Here is a 22,546-nt window from a genome sequence, read left to right as displayed (position 1 = left end):
TTTAAGGGCCTTACTGTCCAGCCTGTAGTGAGAGACAAACGTGAGAGGGTTTGACCAGATAGCCGCTTTACATATGGAATCAAGCGGAATACCCCTAAGGAAGGCGGTCGACGCCGAGAGGCCCCTAGTCGACCTCGGGCGGATGGAAGGAGGGGGAGGTCGCTTGGCTAGTTCATAGGCCAACTCAATGGCCTGAGCGATCCAGTGGGACAGTCTTTGGGAAGAGATGGGATTACCCAACTTGTCCTGGGCATAGGCGACAAAGAGTCTTTGTGACTTACGAATGTCCTTAGTACGGTCCCTGTAGAAAAGAAGTGCTCTCCGAACGTCGAGAAGGTGCAGTTTTTGCTCGAGAGGAGAGGAGGGGTTAGAGAAGAAAGCTGGTAAGACAATGTCCTGGTTGAGGTGGAAGGCTGACACCACCTTAGGAAGAAAGGTAATGTCCGGGCGAAGAACAGCGCGGTCATGGTGGAAACGAAGATAAGGCTCGTCGACTCTGAGGGCAGCGAGCTCGGATGGCCGTCGTGCCGACGTGATCGCCACCAGAAAGGCCAGCTTCCAGGAGAGCAGGCGTAGATCGGTCGAGGCAAGCGGTTCGAAGGGAGCAGAAGACAGTTGAGAAAGTACAAGTTCGAGGCTCCAGCCCGGCGTAGGTGGTAGCGACGGCGGGCAGATGTTATTGTAGCCCCGGAGAAAGGTTTTGATGAGGTGGTGAGAAAAAAGAGATGGCTGGCCGTGGCGCTGAAAAGACCAGGAAAGAGCTGCGAGATAAGCTTTTATAGAGGCAAGAGAAAGTTTCTTCTCGACGAGAGTCATGAGGAAGTCGAGGACCACCGATACCGAGGTCGGGAAGGTGTCGACGTTACGGGATCGAAGGAAGGCATGAAAGCGAGAGAGTTTGTAGGAATAAGCCTTGGTAGTAGACGGCTTATGGGCTGCCCGCAGGACGTCTTGCAGATTCTGCGGAAGAGAGGCTAGGTAAGAATCCTCCATGCAGTGAGATGAAGGGAAGAAAGGTCCGGGTGAAGAATTTTGCCGTCCTCCCGTGAGAGAAGGTGCGGCGAGAGAGGCAGAGGGTGAAACGATCCTCTGGAGAGGCGAAGAAGGGCTGGATACCACGGTTGGCGGGGCCAGGCCGGAGCTATGAGAATCGCCGTGACCGAGATCGAGAGAAGTTTTTCGAGAACTTTCGGTATGAGGGGAATCGGTGGAAAAAGATAAAGCATCTCCGCCGACCAGTCCAGAAGAAAGGCATCCCCTAGGCAGCCGGGGAAAGAGTTCGGGGGGAGCCTCGCTCCGTAGCGGGGTAGCTGAGCGTTGTGGGGAGACGCGAAGAGATCCAGAGTAGGGCGCCCCCAGAGGCGGAACAGACCGTCGAGGACCTCGGGATTGAGCTTCCATTCGTGAGAGGAAGAAGTCATCCTGCTGAGGGCATCCGCTAAGCCGTTTTGGGCGCCCGGTAGGTGGATTGCAGAGATCTGTACGCCGTGGGCTATGCACCAGATCCAGAGACGAGAGGAGAGGAGCATCAGTTTCCTCGAACCCGTACCACCCTGTTTGTTGATGTAGAATACTGCTACTAGATTGTCCGATTGAATGAGGATGGACTTGTGGCGGATGAGGGGGGAGAATGCTTTTAGGGCTTTGAGAATGGCGAGAAGTTCGAGGAAGTTTATGTGGTTGGCCCTCTCTGACGGGGACCAAAGATTTTGAACCGTTAGACCGTTCATGTGGGCTCCCCAAGCGTAGGTGGAGGAGTCTGTGGTTATGGTTAGCGATGGCGGGGCTGGATGGAAAGGAAGGCCCTTGCACACGTTTTGGTGAGACATCCACCATGAGAGAGACTGGCGGACGGACGACGGTACCGACAGGTATCTGGAGTTGTGGTGGTGGAACGGTTTGAAAGTGTCTATAAACCACCTTTGCAGGGTCCGAAGGCGCAGCCTGGCAAACGGGGTCGTGAGAACCGTGGAGGCCATGTGGCCTAGAAGGACCTGAATGACACGGGCTCTGACCCTCCGGGTAGATCGACAAAGGGCGATATGGTGGCGGAGAGCCAGGAATCTGTCGAACGGAAGTGACACAGTCTCTGCGACGGAGTCGAAGAGGGCCCCGATGAACCGGATTCGGGTTGACGGGGAGAGATTTGACTTCTCGGAATTGAGTTGGAGGCCGAGAGATTTTAGAAGACGCAGCGTGAAAGAGACGTGATTTTGGAGAAGAACCGGGTCGGGCCCGACGAGAAGCCAGTCGTCCAGATAAGGAAAGACCGTGATGCCATGTAGCCTGAGGTGGGCCGCTACGGCGGCGACAACCTTGGTGAAGACCCTCGGGGCCGTGACGAGACCGAAGGGCAAAACGGTAAACTGGTAGGTTTGGTCGAGAACTTTGAAGCATAGGAACCGTCTGTGCGCCTCTCGTATTGCCACGTGGAAGTAGGCGTCTCGTAAGTCTATGGAGGCAAAGTAGTCTCCCCGCTGCAGCATCGGGAGGATAGAGGCAATAGAGACCATCCTGAATTTGGAGGGGCGAATGAATATATTGAGTGCCCTTAAGTCCAGAATCGGGCGTAGCCCGCCTCCTCTTTTCGGGACTGTAAAGTATCTGGAGAAGAAACTTAAAGGGTCCAGTTCGGGAGGGGAGGGACGGATAGCGCCTTTGGCCAGTAGCGCTTCGACTTCGGCCAGTATCTCTGGGGAAGGGTTTGAGTGGAGAACGTGACCTGTAGGAGGGAGGTCCATGAACTCTAAGGCGTAGCCGTCTTGGACAATGCGGAGAACCCATGCATCTGAAGTAATAGAGTCCCATTGATTGTAGAAAGGGGCTAGTCGGTCTGCAAAGATACCGAAGGGACGAGGCAGCGTGGGCTCTACAACGGTAGCGGGCGAGGAGCTTTGGCAGGGGTTGGCGTCAGGTACGCCGATTAGGCTGCGGAGGAGCAGGGGTGGATCGACCGCGTTGCTTTTGCGGATGGGGTCCCCGGCGAGGTTGGTGATGGGCTTGATTGTTCGAGCCCGAAGGCCGCCTGAAAGAATGGTGTCTGAAAGATTGCGGCGGGAAACGGCGGGAACGGTGCGGGAACCAGCGAGTGCGCTGAGGTTGAGGTTGGTCGCCACATTTAGACGCAAGAATTTTAAAGTCATGATTAGACTTGAGTTTGTCATCGGTACCGGCGTGAAACAGTCCGAGCGCGTCAAAGGGAAGGTCCTCAATGACCTGTCTGGAAGATGAGGAGAGACCCGAAGACCTCAGCCAGGCGTGGCGGCGAATGGAAATCGCGTGGGCAATCATTTTACCCGCAGTATCACCTGTATGCTTCGCCATTTGTATTTGGTGGTGAGCGAGCGAGTCTGCCTCCTGTTGGAGGGTAGTGAGGACGGAGCGGTCTTCGTCCGACATCTTAGCGAAGAAGGGCTGCGCCTTCTCCCAGATAATTTGTTGGTAGGCACCCATGCAGGCTCCATAATTCGCCATGCGGCAAAGCAAAAGGGCTCCTGAATAAAGTTTTCGACCCACGGCGTCGAAGCGCTTCCCCTCTCTGTCGGCCGGAGTATTCGACTGACGACCTGAGGATTGAGAGGCCTTAACGACCAGGGAGTTAGGGTCGGGATGGTGTTTGAGCCACTCCAGGGTATCATCGTCGGTACGGTACCAAGTCTCGATCCTCTTCGAGGTCGGAGGAATGGAGGAAGGGTTTTTCCAGGAGGCCTGGATAACGTCCAACAGATAAGGCAGAAAGGGGAGTAGCGTGGCCGGCGGAGCTTGGGCCTGCACCCTTTTGAAGACTGGGTCAGACACTGCTTTGGAGGTTTGCTTGATCTCCAAACCCAGGGCGTCGGCCATCCTGACCATTTGCTCAGCGAAAGCACGAACATTGTCAGTAGGAGAAGGCGGGTCCGCCTCATACGCGTCGTGGGGGGGAGAGAGGTCGAGACCGAGAGAGACCACCGAGGCCGAGAGGACAGAGTCTGGGCGGTCGACATCAACATCTTCCTCCTCAGCCCCTTGGGGGGACTGAGGGGGAGAAGACAGCACAGTCTCGGGAGGAGGCAAGGCCTCGCGGGAAGAGAGGGCCGGAGGCCGAAGGTCCTTAGAGGCTGAGGCCTGGGCTGCCCGAGCCAGGCGAGCCGTTTGTCTGCCACGCTCCGGTGTCGAGGTGGGAGGGAAGAGCTGTTGGCGCGACGAGCGAGGCGGCGCAAGGGGCTCCGGCACCGGCACCCTGACCACCGTTTGGGTAGAGTGGTGGGGTGAGTCCTGCAGCTCCCCATCAGACAGGGGGTGCAATGGAGACTGAGAAACATCTCTAGGCCTCTGGGCTGGTACAATAGGAGAAGACCTTCTCGAGGAAGTTGTCGAGGAAGATGGCGGGTCTTTCTTTGAGGAGGCCGAGGAGGAGGAGCGCTGAGTTAGCCGTTTCTTCGCCGGCGGTTGCTTGGATGCAACCCTCAAGGACTTGCCAGGTGTGGGAGGAACCACAGCTGAGTTGGATTGCGCTCGACGAGACTCCTCGTGAGCCCTTTTAAAGGCTATTTTGATAGCAGAGGAGGACGGAGGGGAACCGATACGAGAGCGGATCGAGGTCACCGAAGCCAGAGAGCTCGACGTCGAGGAAGGTCCCACCTTTCCGGAGCGGGTCGACACGGTCGCCGTCGTCACAGTACACGGTGGTTTGACCGGTTTAGCGGCCCTGGAGGTCTTGGACGCTCTGGACGAGACCGAGGAAGCCTTGGCTGCCGGAGGCTTAGTTGGTGGCGCCGACATAGCTCTCAAAGCTGAGGACGCCGACGTACTCGACGTCGACGGAGTCGGTTCTGGCGCGAGAGATTTTTCGTAGAGCGCCGCTCTAAGCCTAGCGGCTCTGTTCTTTCTGGCCTGAGCCGTGAGAGCTAGGCAAAAACGGCAGGTACTGACCACATGAGCCTCGCCAAGACAGAAGAGGCACTTGGCGTGGCCGTCCGAGTCAGGAATTTTAGCAGCACACTGCGTGCAACGCTTGAAACGAGTAGTAGACATGCGAAGAGTCCGAAGTGAACCTTGCGGCGGAAAAAAAGGAACTGGAGAGCGGGCGCCTGGGGCTGCCTTATATGCCCCTTGGGAAGGGGGGCGTGGTTACCGCCAAAATTTGAACTTCAGCTTGGAAGAGTTTCCGTCGGAACCTGCGCAGGCGCAGCTTCTCCATTAGTGTGCATTCACAGAGTACACGAAGAAAAAACATTTCTAGTCCCAACACTGTGGTAGAGAAATTTTTGCTTAGAATTCAAAAATAATGGTTGGCAGAATGTTAATAAGGTTTTTGAAGCCTCTACTTCTGCTTTTCCTACTCTAACGCCCAGGTTTTAAATTCTTGTCCACAGAAGAAGCCCAGACTCAAAAGTCCAATTTTTCTGTTCTTTACAATAAAGTTTAACCACCTTGTATCTTACTCTAACTGAAGAAACATAATAGGGTAATCCATGGGTTCCCAAACTATGCTCCACCGAGCCCATGGGCCTCGGCGGTGCCATGCTGCTTTCAGTCTCCTCCAGAGAGAGACAGAGAAATTGAAGTTTGGTGCTGCCGGAAACAGCAGCAGCAGCAGCGTCTCCCGGCTTTTCCCCCTGCCTCTCTCAATGCCAAGACCCCTCCTGCTGCCCAGAACCTTTCCTCCTGCCTCCCTCGCCACTCAGGACCCTCCTCCAGCTTTCTTTGCTAGCAAAATCTATTTCCTTCCCAATGCTCAGAGGTTACTTTGATTGTGTTTTCCCTGCAGTACAGACATGGGTTGGACTTGATGACCTTTGTGGTTTCTTACATCATCATCATCACCACCACCACCACCACCACCACCACAAAGGCTGGACAGGCATCTGTTGGGGGTACTTTGACTGTGTTTCTTCATTTTGAATATTGTGTATTGTTCCTTCCTTTCTTTTCTTTTCTTCTTTTTTTTTGCACTGTGTGAAATACTTCACACTCTCTCCACCCATCAGTCACTGGCCTGGTTCATGCCTGATATATTTACATATACATTATATGTAATATAATATAACATTTATTGGGGCTCCACGAGAAATTTTTGCTTCAAAAAGGGCTCCGCAGCTGAAAAAGGTTGTGAACTCTTGCCTAATCCATGAACAGTTTTGATGCAATTTATTTTTAAAAGCACACTGAAGTAACATTGCAGTAGCTGAAGAAAGTCTCGCTTTTATTTTTATCTGCTTATTCTTACCATCATGCTAATACCTAACTTCTTACAGTTCTTTCCTGGGCTTGTTCGTATTGTGTTGTGGTTCTAAAACACAGGGATATTGTCCAGTGTTTTGTTTCCTCCCCTACTTTAAACAAAATGCTTAAAACTGATTTTCTCTCCTCCTTTATCCAATTAATTCCATTACCTCTATGACATCTGTGAACTCATATTCTACTGTTTACCTAACCCTCCCTTCCCACACTATAGAAACACATCACTTGACTGACCTTTGGTCAACATTTCACCAACACTGATAATCACCTAATGCAATACTCACCTTCCTCTGCCTAAGCTTGGGGATGAGTCTGAAGTGGTGGGTTCTACGCGTCCACTGCCTACTTCCCGCTTGGTATAAGTAGTTGTATTTTGCATCCGTGTTCTATTTGGCCCTGGCTGTCTTGCTTGTGGGCTTCTGACGCCATTGATTAAACGATCAGCAGAAAAATTGAATATTGTAGGGCTCTCTAAAAGTCCAGTCCCTCTGTCTGCGCTGGGTATTGTATGTCGTATATGTGATTTGCTGGGATTTCTGGGGAAAGAACAAATCATATTTTCACTGTCATATAATATCTTTAGAACTTCCTCTAGAGTTTTCTCAAGAATGTAGGTTTCTCTAGAGTCAACTCCAGATTGTGTCAACAGTAAGGTTATATCTTAAGGTTTTAAAAAAAAGGATGATAACCCAGCATCCTATTTCCCATAGTGGCTATTTAGATGCATATGACAAACCCACAAGCAGGCTATCTCCCAGTGACTGCTGACATATGTTGTCTCAACATCACATAGGCATTATAAAATGACCAGAAGCCACTGGCACCCTTCCCCATCATGAATCTGAATACTCCTTCCCTTTCAAAATGATCTAAGTTTGTAGGCATTGACACATCTTGTGACACCAAATTCTATAGTTTAACTGAACAACTTGTGAAATACTTTCATTTATCTTGAAATCTGTATTGTTTTCTTTGAATGCATGTGTCGTTTATACACTCCTATTGCAGCCCTCCTTATCTCCCTCCCACAGCTTAATGATTCAAATATAAACATTCTGCAAAAAGGAGCTGTTTGGCTCCCTGATCATTTGTTTTGCCTTTCTTTGAGAATGCTATGGGTTTACAACCGTGAAACAAGATTAAAAGATAACGTAGACCATTTTCTTTGCTTGAAATGGTCAGTAGACTAATTCAATAAATTGATCTATCCATCTAAAGAAATTGTTGAACCTACAGTGAAATGAAGTATCTTTAAGTAAAGTTTCATATTTAGGCTTGGAGCTATGCCTATTTTAAGCCTGTGGATCATGAGAATATGGCCGAGTTGCTGACATCAAATTTAGTTATGGTTGATGCTCTGTTTGACTGGTGAGATGGGAGATGGGTTCTCCAGAGGAAGAAATACATGAACTTCTGGCAACCTATGGCTCTCTTAATCATATTACTATTGGCCCCCTAGATACACTGAGGTTATGGGTACAAGATCACCAGTAATGTGGAAACATTGTGAATTTAAAAAAATCCATTTTTTTAACTTTAGATAACTGCTCTCTAGGAATCTGTTTTATTATTAATAACAATATTATAATTATAATATTAATATTAATACAATATATTTTATTTATTACCCGCCTCTCCTGATGGCTCGAGGTGGGGTACAACAAATTAAAAAAGAAATGAACATAAAAATACAACGAATTACTAAATTACATAGATATACACACACACATACATGAAAACTTATACCAAACACAGCTACAAAATTAACATATAGTGGCAATTGAATGTAAGTCAGAACTCATGATTGAAAGTTCACTGGGAAGGCCTGCTAGAAGAGATAGGTCTTCAATTGTGTTTTAAATTCCGATACCTTGTTTAGCTGTCAGTCTTTGGCTGGTTGGAGGAGCCGCCCACCAGAGGACCCCAGTGTCCTACATAATCTCTAAGAGCGTCCAATGGACATTGACCTGTGGTCAACATCCAATGGTAAACCTAGCTTCCTAGAGGTGTGCTCTCTCCAGAGTGACTCTGGTCAACATCCAGTGAAAATTGACCATAGAGTTACACTAGAGGACCTGGAGATTCCCTAAAGCAGTGGTTTTCAAACTGAGAGGCTCGCACTTCCCTTTCCCTCCTCCTCCTCCTCCTCCACCCAGGGCATGTGGAGGCAGGGACGGGAGCACCAGTTGGCTGGTCACTCCCCCATTACCCGCCACTTCCCTTCCACACATGCGCAGTGGTGGCAGGAAGCTCTATCCTGTGAGAAAGAAAGGGGGGGGGGGGGAAAGTGGCTAGAAGATATGCATGTGCACCAGGCCTGGGGCTGGATTCTAACACAGCCCAAGCACACAGTTCTTGCTTTCTTTCCTTGATCATATCTCTCCCTTTCCTTGTTCGGCACATGTGGAGTCTTGTGGACTCTGCAACGTTCCAACAGACATCAGAGTGGGCAAGCCAAGGCAAGAGCACATGCAGCCGCTGTATGACCCTTCCACCCCTGCCTTCTCCACGCCTGGGAGAAGACCGGAGGAGGGGGCACAGGAAGAAGGGCGGGAGGCGGGTTCAGTCAGTGGCCCCTTTCCTTCCCCCTTCTCATCCCATCTTTCAGTTGTCATCTAGGCCTTTGACTGAGAGGCACTGCTACTTCTTGTATGAAAGGAAGCAGCCCCAAAGCCTCACCCTGCAAATCTGTACCCCCTTCCTTCCCTCCCTTCCTTCCCTCCCTTCCTTCCCTCCTTTCCTTCCCTTTGCTGGCGGAGTAAGCAAGTGTGGCCATGTGATCCCAGTGGCAGTAACTCCTGCCCAGGCTCCTCCAGCCGACATCACGAATTTTTAAAAATAGTTTTTCCTTTAAATATAATATAATATATACACATTTAATAATATATATACATTATATATAATTAAATAAACATTTATTGGGGCTCTACAAGAAACGTTTGCTTCAAAAAGGGCTCCGTGGCTGAAAATGTTTGAGAACCCCTACCATAAAGGGAACCTTTTTACCAAATCCACAATGTTCAAATCTACAATACTCAAACATCCAAAAGCGGAGGGCCAACTGTATTGCCATAACCTCCATAAAATGATTATTCCTCCAAGCAGCAGATACATTCTGTTTGGGGAAGTCAAAGACTTCTTAATCTTAATCAATCCGGTATTCCAAGATGTAATAAAGATTTTTATACAGGATAATTAGACTGATGGTAGACTGAAGTATTCAAGTGAAATAAACTTCTAATGCATACCTTGCTCAAAGCTATTTCAACAATAATCTTGAACATTTAACATAGCAACTCATAAAATAAGAAAGCATCTCTACAACTTGCCTGTGTCTGGGGGTATACTGCCTGAGTGAAGTCAGTGGAGAAGCAGTAGGCTTGAAAGTAGGTGATGTAAAACCATTGATAAATCCAGTATTTGGAAATGGCATTACCTATTGAACAAAAATACTGATGAATAAATAGCGGTAACCTTGAGACTCTCAGAAGCCTCAAACCCTGATTTGTTAATTTGATGTTTCTGTCATTTCCCTGAGAAGAATATCACACTTATGCTTGCAACATTATACTTGGAGACTATAATTACTCTGAACAATTTGCATGCTTATTGATACTTCCTCTAAAACCTTTTTAGAAATATGGCTGTTTTGAACTGTTTTGATAATCTCAAAGTTGTCCCAAGTACTTTTTTGAAGAAAATGCACCAGTAATATAGAGGTATATATTTAATTTAAGATGCACTGTTAATACAAAACTAATATGCCATGCCAAGTCCTTACCAGTGATGGATCAAGATAGCTGTGGGTTGTTGACCATGTCTGTGGGGCAATTAAACTGTACAGTGGAAATTGCTGTTGTGGGCTATATACTGGAGGTAAATAAAATGATGTTGTATAACGCTGCTGTGTATAGATGTTCATGTCCAGAGGTCTGTATCCATTCTTTGGCAAAAATGTATTTATAGCTATAGCCTTTGCTTTTATTCTTGCCTAAAAGACAGAATAATAATTTCCTTAGACTGTATCTAAAGGATTTCCCCAAAAGTATTTACAAGTTGTGCTTAACGTCAAAAGTAGCATATTTACCTTAATTGGTTTTCCTTGAAATGTTTTCACTTCTTCTCTAAGGTACCTATATGCCTTTAAAAGTAAGGAAAATCAGTAGGAAATAATAATAATAGCACAAACATCAACAACTCTTCTGTATTTAGGGTATACACCCAAATATATTTCAGGCATATAGCGCATTACAACCAGGTATCCAAAAAAAATGTGTTTAATTTAATTCTCAATACAGACAGCCCACAAGTCATTACTAAGGTTTGTTCTTAAGTTGAATTTGTATTTAAGTCAGAACAGGTACATTTTAAAGTGGAACGCCAGCCAAAAAGATATATTATTTAGCTTTGGATTGCATAGTGAAGGGTTAACACCCCTGTGGTGTTCGTTTTGCTGTCTGTGCCCCTGTTCTGAAAGTTTCACCTCACTTTCTATCCCTGTGATAATCAAATTTTGTAACTTGAGGAATGCCTGTATTTTAAAAAATTTTTAATCAGTTAAAAGCAATTGGAACCATTTGAACATTCAACTTTGGATGAAATCAATCAGACCCTATTGTAAGTCCACTTTGAAAAGGTGGAATAACAGTGATAATGTGTTTCTCTCAGCAGTCTATCTGCTGCATTTTGCATGATGTGAAACTTCCAAATTGTCTTCAAGGACAGCCTCATACAATGTGCATTGCAGTAGTCTAACTGGAAAAATTGCAAGTGGATGGACAACTGTGGCTAAATTACTTTTGACAAAGAAAGGCCTTTGCTTCTAGAATATTCAAAGTTGGCACAAACATTCTAAGACACAGAATCCAACTGTATTTCATCTACAATGAAACAGAAGCCCAAGTTGATTCAATAGGTCTAATCTAGTGAGGTCTAGCAATTGGATTCAGGCTGCAAAAAACATTTTGCTACTAACTATGAACACTGTGCAAATCTGCACAACCATGTGACATCTTCTTGGGACCAAGTATTTTGTTATCTTCTGTATGAGTCATGTAGTATGCAGCCACATTTCAGTGGAGGTTTATTCACACTGTTTCAGCAAAGACTGTCACGAAAGAAGCCCTTGAAGAGAAGTAATTGATAAATACATACCTGTTGTGCATCTGCTTCAGACTCAAATGTAATAAACCAGTTGTCATTATAGGCAAATTCACAGTTGATGAACTTAGGCAAGTTTTCTCCCTTGAAGAGTGCTTCAACCTCCTAAGGAAACAGAGTTAGGTAGATGTGTAAGCATAAATTGCCAAATATAATTGAAGACTGCTTCAATATAGAGCTGAACAACAGTTTTGCCAGTACTGTACCAGACGTAAAAGTATCTAGAAGATACACATTATTTCTAGAAATAGCTATGACAACAAAACATCCCTAGCTTTCTAGATAACATATCCTTTGTAACTACAAAACTACATATAATTGGGCAATATTGTCCTGGATTTCATGTGGAAAGAGTAAACTCCATTGAAATTAAGGACTTCTGGTCCAAGAATATTATGGAATTGTGCTGGAGGATCATGAAAATGCGTAAAGAGGGCATGTTTTCTTGGGCATTAATAAATGTAATCACAGATGCGGAGGTTGTATGGCACTAACAAATGTGTACAGGGACCAATTTTGAAATTGGATGTCATTGCCTTAATGCAACTTCTAAAAGCAAGAAGTTAGTAAAAAGTTTGAATGAATACAAAGCCACACAAGCAATACTACCTTACCCTTTCCTTCTTTCACAAAAGCATCTGTCTGCTAGGTTGGAACATTGCTATTCAATTAGTGGTTCATGGACTTAAGTTGCAAACCACTGACCAGTTTACAGGCAAGAAAGAAATAGTTACAGCCAATGGGAACAAATATAGTGCCCTTTCTCGTCACACTGGGGAGTAAATTCCCTGCTGATATCCCACAGATTGCCTAAGAATCATTAGATTAGATGATACTCTGGAAAACTATGGGCTATTTCCTAACAAATTGTATTTAGTAGCCAGAATCCTATTGTCAGCTTTAACTAAAGCAGTGGTTCTCAACTTTCTTAATGCTGTGACTTCTTGATACAGTTCCTCATGTTGTGGTGACCCCCAACCATAAAATTATTTTCATTGCTACTTCATAACTGTCATTTTGCTACTGTTATGAATCGTAATGTAAATATCTGAAATGCAGAATGTATTTCCATTCACTGGACCAAATTTGGCACAAACACCTGATACGCCCAAATTTGAATACTGGTGGGGGGTTTTGGGGTGGGGGGAATTGATTTTGTCATTTGGGAGTTGAAGTTGCTGGGATTTATAGTTTACATACAATCAAAGAGCATTCTGAACTCCACCAAAGATGGAATTGAACCAAACTTGGCACACAAAACTCCCATGACCAACAGAAAATACTGGAAGTGTTTGGTGGGCATTGACTTGAATTTTGGAGTTGTAGTTCACCTACATCTGAAAGCTCAAACTATGATGGATCTGGACCAAACTTAGCACAAATACTCAATATGCCCAAATATGAATGCATTTTCCGATGGTCTTAGGTGATCCCCCCCCCCCCCCCCCGGGTCCCAACCCCCAGGTTCAGAAATGCTGAACTAGAGCATGATTGATTTACCTTTCAACAAGCAATTCAGTGGGTGTACTCTATTTGGGACTAGCCCATTTTTGTGTTAGCATGTTCCCAAGCGTTCATTTCTACAAATGACTTTCCCAGCTTTTTGAAATTCCTTCCACAACTACAGCTATCTTGAACTCCCTCTTCTGTTCAAAAACATTCCCCACTTTCTGGACATCTTTCTCAAAGGTACAAAAGAATAAGAGACATGCTGAACAAGCAGTATTACACTTACATAATATTTAGATGTAACCCATGTTTCTATTTATTTATGTAAGCAAACAAAGATATAACTATAGGGCTCCAGAGGCAGCACAGAAGTACAAGGTACTTACCTCAATAGGAGTAGATTCAGGAACTTCTCGCAAAATCACAATGCAGCGATTTTGGTTTGGCCTGACTTTTTCACCTTTCTCATCCACTTGGACTAAAGGCAATGCTGAGAGAATATACAACATAGTTGGCTTAGACAAAGTAAGATTTTGTATTCTATCTGTTATCCTCAAAATGCAGTTAGCAGGGTGCCCTTAATCTAAAAACGGTTAACTCGCACTTGCTATAAAAGCACAGATTTCAAATACTGTGAATTGCTTAGTCCATTTCAGGGCTGAAAGACAAATACAGTTGGCACCAAGCAAGTCTTCCAGACTTGCCACCTATTTTTCAAACAGTTGCTTATCACTTCCCTTCATGAAAAAAACCCCAACACTCCTGGAAGTTTCATGGTATGGGTCAGCCTTGGCATGACATGTTTTTCCATGTGAGAAAGGAAGTAACGCATGGTCAAACATTTTTTTTATCACAATAAAAATAGCTACATTCATAGTAGTCATAGTTAAACATCACATTTATCATATCCTACATGACTTTTCTCATCACATAAGAAGGCTCTGCCTATGATGCAAAATCTTCAGATCTAATGAATGTAATCATGAAACTGGCAGATGTTTTTGGGTCATTTGAAACCAACCATAAACAGGAGATCATCTGAAGCCAATCCCAAAGAAAGAGTAGTAAAGTAAAATCAGTTTTGTAGTGTTGTGTACTATAGGAGTTTGGGCTACTCCCTGTCTGCCCATATTGTGAAGGAAAATATAAAAATGAGTATTAATGTGTTCAAATTAAAGTAGTTACAGAGCTACATGTGACTACCTTACTAGGGGCTCAGGAGAAGTCCACACACTTACAATAAATAATGTGTTCCTCTGGTTCTTTATACATACAATAACATTTACCAACTCATGTGTAAATCAGGGATACATGCATTGGCAGTTACTTACATCTCAGTACTTCAACAATTAAATCCAAATCAGTACTCAATTTCTTTACGTGATCGAGGTTAGCTACTGTCATTATTGGCACATACTGATCACTGTCCATCTGAGAGATAAGGTACATGTCACTGGCAAGATTTTCTCTGTGAAAAGGAAAAAAGGAAGATTAATGGTGAAGTATTTTCATTATGTGAATCATGTGCATATTAGTATTTCAGTTGCCTTCATGGACCTAATCCATAGCCTCTGGGACTCTGTGGGATCCCAAGAGCCATTAGAAGATATCAGTGATGGTAGTTCCTGAACTCAAACTGTCCATATATAATGTTGGCCAAGAGAGGAAAAGTCACTTGTGGCCTGCCAAAATGGCAGTCATAATGATATAGCCCATGTAGAGTTGATAGATCATAAAAATAGCCTGCATACAGCTACCAATAGCCTATATCTGATTGCTAATACCAACCCTTTCAATCAACCGCTGAAAGATAAACCACTTATGTGATTTCCATTACATCAGTCAGTCTACCAAAGTTGTTACGAAGAACGATAGAGCACAAAAAGATCCCAAGGGTAATTTAGGCCATAATTCTAAAATAGATACATATGCAATTAAGATACATTCATGTTACTTAATATTTCCTTAACTGACACATTCTTGGGTTTCGTACTTCTGGAGCTATGCAAGAAAGACAGGACTTTACAGTACGATTAACCAAGAGGAATGCAGTCCACTGTCAGGTATGTTCAGAACTGCTTTATATCCCCAGGCAGAAAGAAGGAGCACAGATGAGGCAACACACATACTTAGGACACATATATGCAGCTGATGGAGTGTTTAGCTTTCTAAGTGACTAGCTATAAAAGCTTTATATTGCCTCTTGTTGACTCAGATGACATCAATTAAAGAATGACATAGCAATTGTTCTAAATATACTCATGAATAAGTCTAGAAATCTGAATAAAAATTCACCCATAACACCTGGGTTGGCTAATACACAGGTCAATTGTAAGTATTATAACTTACTTTTTATACCACAAAGAACCGTCCCATTCTCTATAGAGTGGCAAAGGGTGAGAGCTTAGTCCATGCAAGGAGAACCTAAAAAACACTGGCCTCCTCTATTCTCTCTGCCAAAGAACTATGTCTGACGTTTTTAATGTCTAGGAGGAAAAATGGTGGCAGTGGCTTCCTGAAGCAGTGCTGGTGTTTCTTTCTCTTTGCGGAATGATCCTCAACTTATACATAGATCATATCAAAATCTGTAATTTTGGTCCGAAAACCTTCCCTAAACTTATATATGAGGTCAACTTACATAGTATCATTTAAGATTATTTATTACTGTACATTTACAGATCAAATTAAATTTCCAGAGCTGTTTGTACTATTTTCCCCCTTCTCTTGTAGATATGTCACAATTCTCTTACGCCTGTTCTCAATGGCTACTTTCTTCCAAAAACTAATCTATACAGAGAAGCTTAACACACTAAACTATCTAGGAGGGGACGAGCCCATTTCTTTTGATAAGATATGGTGGAAACAAAATCAAATTAAAAATTCAATTAAGAAACAAACTTCTCATTCCTCATAGTGTTCCTCATTCCTATCTAAACTTCAGATTTTCAAAATATTAAATCTGTTGGCTTGCCCCTGTTCAGTGATGAATTTTCAAGACTGTTTAGCATCATAGTGGCTATGGACAGGTTGCTCACCTGTAACCATGTTTCTTCGAGTGTACTCTGTGAATTCACACTAATGGAGAAGCTGCGCCTGCGCAGGTTCCGACGGAAACTCTTCCAAGCTGAAGTTCAAATTTTGGCGGTAACCACGCCCCCCTTCCCAAGGGGCATATAAGGCAGCCCCAGGCGCCCGCTCTCCAGTTCCTACGCCGCCAAGGCAACGAGAAAGGGAGAGGTTTGCCAGAGGGGAAGGAAGGGCGGGTTTGTGTGAATTCACAGAGTACACTCGAAGAAACATGGTTACAGGTGAGCAACCTGTCCTTTTTCTTCGTGTACTCTGTGAATGCACACTAATGGAGACTAACACGCTAAGGTCCCGGATGGTGGGACAAGGCAAACTCGACAATCAGTGAATGTCCAAACACATGTTTATTAGGACATAGAAAAAATAACCGTCCCAAGGGACCAGTGCAATAAATTGTCCGAAAGGACCAGTGCAATGCAACATGAGCATCATAGAAGAAGAACATAACATGGAAGGAATTTTTCAATAAACATGATAGAGAAAAATACACAATTGCGTAGTGCATATAAACGCTCTCCCAGGGGAAGAGGGACAAACACATCTTGGTCTTTGGCATATCCGCCAGGGCCAACGAGGCGGTACAAAGCAACAGAGCAACTGCTCAATACAATCATGGGAAAAGAACATATCCCCAGAGGCAGGTATGGGGAAAAAACCCCGTCCAACTTGAAGGAGAGGTATAGAGAGTCACCTGTGGGTGAATATGAAGAGAAAAAACGTCTGAGAGTCAGGAGAGGCAAGATGAGAGTACTGATCTTGCAAAGGCCGAGTCTTTAAGGGCCTTACTGTCCAGCCTGTAGTGAGAGACAAACGTGAGAGGGTTTGACCAGATAGCCGCTTTACATATGGAATCAAGCGGAATACCCCTAAGGAAGGCGGTCGACGCCGAGAGGCCCCTAGTCGACCTCGGGCGGATGGAAGGAGGGGGAGGTCGCTTGGCTAGTTCATAGGCCAACTCAATGGCCTGAGCGATCCAGTGGGACAGTCTTTGGGAAGAGATGGGATTACCCAACTTGTCCTGGGCATAGGCGACAAAGAGTCTTTGTGACTTACGAATGTCCTTAGTACGGTCCCTGTAGAAAAGAAGTGCTCTCCGAACGTCGAGAAGGTGCAGTTTTTGCTCGAGAGGAGAGGAGGGGTTAGAGAAGAAAGCTGGTAAGACAATGTCCTGGTTGAGGTGGAAGGCTGACACCACCTTAGGAAGAAAGGTAATGTCCGGGCGAAGAACAGCGCGGTCATGGTGGAAACGAAGATAAGGCTCGTCGACTCTGAGGGCAGCGAGCTCGGATGGCCGTCGTGCCGACGTGATCGCCACCAGAAAGGCCAGCTTCCAGGAGAGCAGGCGTAGATCGGTCGAGGCAAGCGGTTCGAAGGGAGCAGAAGACAGTTGAGAAAGTACAAGTTCGAGGCTCCAGCCCGGCGTAGGTGGTAGCGACGGCGGGCAGATGTTATTGTAGCCCCGGAGAAAGGTTTTGATGAGGTGGTGAGAAAAAAGAGATGGCTGGCCGTGGCGCTGAAAAGACCAGGAAAGAGCTGCGAGATAAGCTTTTATAGAGGCAAGAGAAAGTTTCTTCTCGACGAGAGTCATGAGGAAGTCGAGGACCACCGATACCGAGGTCGGGAAGGTGTCGACGTTACGGGATCGAAGGAAGGCATGAAAGCGAGAGAGTTTGTAGGAATAAGCCTTGGTAGTAGACGGCTTATGGGCTGCCCGCAGGACGTCTTGCAGATTCTGCGGAAGAGAGGCTAGGTAAGAATCCTCCATGCAGTGAGATGAAGGGAAGAAAGGTCCGGGTGAAGAATTTTGCCGTCCTCCCGTGAGAGAAGGTGCGGCGAGAGAGGCAGAGGGTGAAACGATCCTCTGGAGAGGCGAAGAAGGGCTGGATACCACGGTTGGCGGGGCCAGGCCGGAGCTATGAGAATCGCCGTGACCGAGATCGAGAGAAGTTTTTCGAGAACTTTCGGTATGAGGGGAATCGGTGGAAAAAGATAAAGCATCTCCGCCGACCAGTCCAGAAGAAAGGCATCCCCTAGGCAGCCGGGGAAAGAGTTCGGGGGGAGCCTCGCTCCGTAGCGGGGTAGCTGAGCGTTGTGGGGAGACGCGAAGAGATCCAGAGTAGGGCGCCCCCAGAGGCGGAACAGACCGTCGAGGACCTCGGGATTGAGCTTCCATTCGTGAGAGGAAGAAGTCATCCTGCTGAGGGCATCCGCTAAGCCGTTTTGGGCGCCCGGTAGGTGGATTGCAGAGATCTGTACGCCGTGGGCTATGCACCAGATCCAGAGACGAGAGGAGAGGAGCATCAGTTTCCTCGAACCCGTACCACCCTGTTTGTTGATGTAGAATACTGCTACTAGATTGTCCGATTGAATGAGGATGGACTTGTGGCGGATGAGGGGGGAGAATGCTTTTAGGGCTTTGAGAATGGCGAGAAGTTCGAGGAAGTTTATGTGGTTGGCCCTCTCTGACGGGGACCAAAGATTTTGAACCGTTAGACCGTTCATGTGGGCTCCCCAAGCGTAGGTGGAGGAGTCTGTGGTTATGGTTAGCGATGGCGGGGCTGGATGGAAAGGAAGGCCCTTGCACACGTTTTGGTGAGACATCCACCATGAGAGAGACTGGCGGACGGACGACGGTACCGACAGGTATCTGGAGTTGTGGTGGTGGAACGGTTTGAAAGTGTCTATAAACCACCTTTGCAGGGTCCGAAGGCGCAGCCTGGCAAACGGGGTCGTGAGAACCGTGGAGGCCATGTGGCCTAGAAGGACCTGAATGACACGGGCTCTGACCCTCCGGGTAGATCGACAAAGGGCGATATGGTGGCGGAGAGCCAGGAATCTGTCGAACGGAAGTGACACAGTCTCTGCGACGGAGTCGAAGAGGGCCCCGATGAACCGGATTCGGGTTGACGGGGAGAGATTTGACTTCTCGGAATTGAGTTGGAGGCCGAGAGATTTTAGAAGACGCAGCGTGAAAGAGACGTGATTTTGGAGAAGAACCGGGTCGGGCCCGACGAGAAGCCAGTCGTCCAGATAAGGAAAGACCGTGATGCCATGTAGCCTGAGGTGGGCCGCTACGGCGGCGACAACCTTGGTGAAGACCCTCGGGGCCGTGACGAGACCGAAGGGCAAAACGGTAAACTGGTAGGTTTGGTCGAGAACTTTGAAGCATAGGAACCGTCTGTGCGCCTCTCGTATTGCCACGTGGAAGTAGGCGTCTCGTAAGTCTATGGAGGCAAAGTAGTCTCCCCGCTGCAGCATCGGGAGGATAGAGGCAATAGAGACCATCCTGAATTTGGAGGGGCGAATGAATATATTGAGTGCCCTTAAGTCCAGAATCGGGCGTAGCCCGCCTCCTCTTTTCGGGACTGTAAAGTATCTGGAGAAGAAACTTAAAGGGTCCAGTTCGGGAGGGGAGGGACGGATAGCGCCTTTGGCCAGTAGCGCTTCGACTTCGGCCAGTATCTCTGGGGAAGGGTTTGAGTGGAGAACGTGACCTGTAGGAGGGAGGTCCATGAACTCTAAGGCGTAGCCGTCTTGGACAATGCGGAGAACCCATGCATCTGAAGTAATAGAGTCCCATTGATTGTAGAAAGGGGCTAGTCGGTCTGCAAAGATACCGAAGGGACGAGGCAGCGTGGGCTCTACAACGGTAGCGGGCGAGGAGCTTTGGCAGGGGTTGGCGTCAGGTACGCCGATTAGGCTGCGGAGGAGCAGGGGTGGATCGACCGCGTTGCTTTTGCGGATGGGGTCCCCGGCGAGGTTGGTGATGGGCTTGATTGTTCGAGCCCGAAGGCCGCCTGAAAGAATGGTGTCTGAAAGATTGCGGCGGGAAACGGCGGGAACGGTGCGGGAACCAGCGAGTGCGCTGAGGTTGAGGTTGGTCGCCACATTTAGACGCAAGAATTTTAAAGTCATGATTAGACTTGAGTTTGTCATCGGTACCGGCGTGAAACAGTCCGAGCGCGTCAAAGGGAAGGTCCTCAATGACCTGTCTGGAAGATGAGGAGAGACCCGAAGACCTCAGCCAGGCGTGGCGGCGAATGGAAATCGCGTGGGCAATCATTTTACCCGCAGTATCACCTGTATGCTTCGCCATTTGTATTTGGTGGTGAGCGAGCGAGTCTGCCTCCTGTTGGAGGGTAGTGAGGACGGAGCGGTCTTCGTCCGACATCTTAGCGAAGAAGGGCTGCGCCTTCTCCCAGATAATTTGTTGGTAGGCACCCATGCAGGCTCCATAATTCGCCATGCGGCAAAGCAAAAGGGCTCCTGAATAAAGTTTTCGACCCACGGCGTCGAAGCGCTTCCCCTCTCTGTCGGCCGGAGTATTCGACTGACGACCTGAGGATTGAGAGGCCTTAACGACCAGGGAGTTAGGGTCGGGATGGTGTTTGAGCCACTCCAGGGTATCATCGTCGGTACGGTACCAAGTCTCGATCCTCTTCGAGGTCGGAGGAATGGAGGAAGGGTTTTTCCAGGAGGCCTGGATAACGTCCAACAGATAAGGCAGAAAGGGGAGTAGCGTGGCCGGCGGAGCTTGGGCCTGCACCCTTTTGAAGACTGGGTCAGACACTGCTTTGGAGGTTTGCTTGATCTCCAAACCCAGGGCGTCGGCCATCCTGACCATTTGCTCAGCGAAAGCACGAACATTGTCAGTAGGAGAAGGCGGGTCCGCCTCATACGCGTCGTGGGGGGGAGAGAGGTCGAGACCGAGAGAGACCACCGAGGCCGAGAGGACAGAGTCTGGGCGGTCGACATCAACATCTTCCTCCTCAGCCCCTTGGGGGGACTGAGGGGGAGAAGACAGCACAGTCTCGGGAGGAGGCAAGGCCTCGCGGGAAGAGAGGGCCGGAGGCCGAAGGTCCTTAGAGGCTGAGGCCTGGGCTGCCCGAGCCAGGCGAGCCGTTTGTCTGCCACGCTCCGGTGTCGAGGTGGGAGGGAAGAGCTGTTGGCGCGACGAGCGAGGCGGCGCAAGGGGCTCCGGCACCGGCACCCTGACCACCGTTTGGGTAGAGTGGTGGGGTGAGTCCTGCAGCTCCCCATCAGACAGGGGGTGCAATGGAGACTGAGAAACATCTCTAGGCCTCTGGGCTGGTACAATAGGAGAAGACCTTCTCGAGGAAGTTGTCGAGGAAGATGGCGGGTCTTTCTTTGAGGAGGCCGAGGAGGAGGAGCGCTGAGTTAGCCGTTTCTTCGCCGGCGGTTGCTTGGATGCAACCCTCAAGGACTTGCCAGGTGTGGGAGGAACCACAGCTGAGTTGGATTGCGCTCGACGAGACTCCTCGTGAGCCCTTTTAAAGGCTATTTTGATAGCAGAGGAGGACGGAGGGGAACCGATACGAGAGCGGATCGAGGTCACCGAAGCCAGAGAGCTCGACGTCGAGGAAGGTCCCACCTTTCCGGAGCGGGTCGACACGGTCGCCGTCGTCACAGTACACGGTGGTTTGACCGGTTTAGCGGCCCTGGAGGTCTTGGACGCTCTGGACGAGACCGAGGAAGCCTTGGCTGCCGGAGGCTTAGTTGGTGGCGCCGACATAGCTCTCAAAGCTGAGGACGCCGACGTACTCGACGTCGACGGAGTCGGTTCTGGCGCGAGAGATTTTTCGTAGAGCGCCGCTCTAAGCCTAGCGGCTCTGTTCTTTCTGGCCTGAGCCGTGAGAGCTAGGCAAAAACGGCAGGTACTGACCACATGAGCCTCGCCAAGACAGAAGAGGCACTTGGCGTGGCCGTCCGAGTCAGGAATTTTAGCAGCACACTGCGTGCAACGCTTGAAACGAGTAGTAGACATGCGAAGAGTCCGAAGTGAACCTTGCGGCGGAAAAAAAGGAACTGGAGAGCGGGCGCCTGGGGCTGCCTTATATGCCCCTTGGGAAGGGGGGCGTGGTTACCGCCAAAATTTGAACTTCAGCTTGGAAGAGTTTCCGTCGGAACCTGCGCAGGCGCAGCTTCTCCATTAGTGTGCATTCACAGAGTACACGAAGAAAAGAAGTAATTTCCCATCCAAAGGCAAATAAAACAGCTGCATGCACTATTGAGTAAAAACTACCTTTCTCTTACCTAGATAAACAAAATTCCAGTGTTTTCTTAAGCACTTCTCGTAGATCTTCTTGACCTTCTGGCTGCAGCTGCTCTTTACCACCTGGAAAATATGAAGTCAACCTAAATCAAGGCATGCTTTAAGGATCTTCTTTTTATATATTGAAGATGGGGACAGCAGAATCAGTGTATGCAAAAACTGTGGATATGGAGTGCCGACTGTTTTCAAACATCCAAAAACTTCAAAATTCAAAACTCTTCTGGTACCAAGTATTTCAGATAAGGGATACTCAATCTCTATATCGAGTCTTGATTTGTTTCTAGTAGGAGCAACTTTAAGAAAACACACAGACTAAGCTATGTAAATGTTTGAATAGGGTTTGGTTACATGTATCTGGAAGCAGTCAAGAGCCCTCAAGAATTCTATTGTTCCACTTTACTGGGCACACCCCTTGCATATTCATTGTATCAATTCTCATTTTTATGTTTTAAATATGTTGTAGTAATGAAAGGAACTGAAACAGGTACACAAGACAGTAACATATCTGTCAACTAGTAACAGTAAAGATTTTCAGTCAATGTTAAGCTGTTTCTT

At 47.3% G+C, this 22,546-nt stretch overlaps 1 protein-coding gene across 1 annotated transcript in view; it reads right to left on the bottom strand.

Moving 5' to 3' along the window:
- larp4b (La ribonucleoprotein 4B) overlaps nucleotides 1–22,546 on the bottom strand; it is an 81,023-nt gene that overhangs the window by 9,731 nt on the left and 48,746 nt on the right. Inside the window, exons 5-12 of the mRNA XM_062958194.1 lie at nucleotides 21,973–22,054; nucleotides 14,163–14,299; nucleotides 13,218–13,321; nucleotides 11,377–11,487; nucleotides 10,310–10,363; nucleotides 10,004–10,213; nucleotides 9,552–9,658; nucleotides 6,507–6,758 (exon numbers count right to left, since the gene is read on the bottom strand). Of these exons, the coding sequence (XP_062814264.1) occupies nucleotides 6,507–6,758; nucleotides 9,552–9,658; nucleotides 10,004–10,213; nucleotides 10,310–10,363; nucleotides 11,377–11,487; nucleotides 13,218–13,321; nucleotides 14,163–14,299; nucleotides 21,973–22,054 (1,057 nt within the window). The remainder of the gene's footprint in view (nucleotides 1–6,506; nucleotides 6,759–9,551; nucleotides 9,659–10,003; nucleotides 10,214–10,309; nucleotides 10,364–11,376; nucleotides 11,488–13,217; nucleotides 13,322–14,162; nucleotides 14,300–21,972; nucleotides 22,055–22,546) is intronic.

Source organism: Anolis carolinensis, chromosome 6 (assembly GCF_035594765.1).
Source record: "Anolis carolinensis isolate JA03-04 chromosome 6, rAnoCar3.1.pri, whole genome shotgun sequence".
NCBI classification, from domain to species: Eukaryota; Metazoa; Chordata; class Lepidosauria; order Squamata; family Dactyloidae; genus Anolis; species Anolis carolinensis.
The sequence above is the reverse complement of the archived record's forward strand: the minus strand, read 5'-3'. Positions and strand labels throughout refer to the sequence as shown.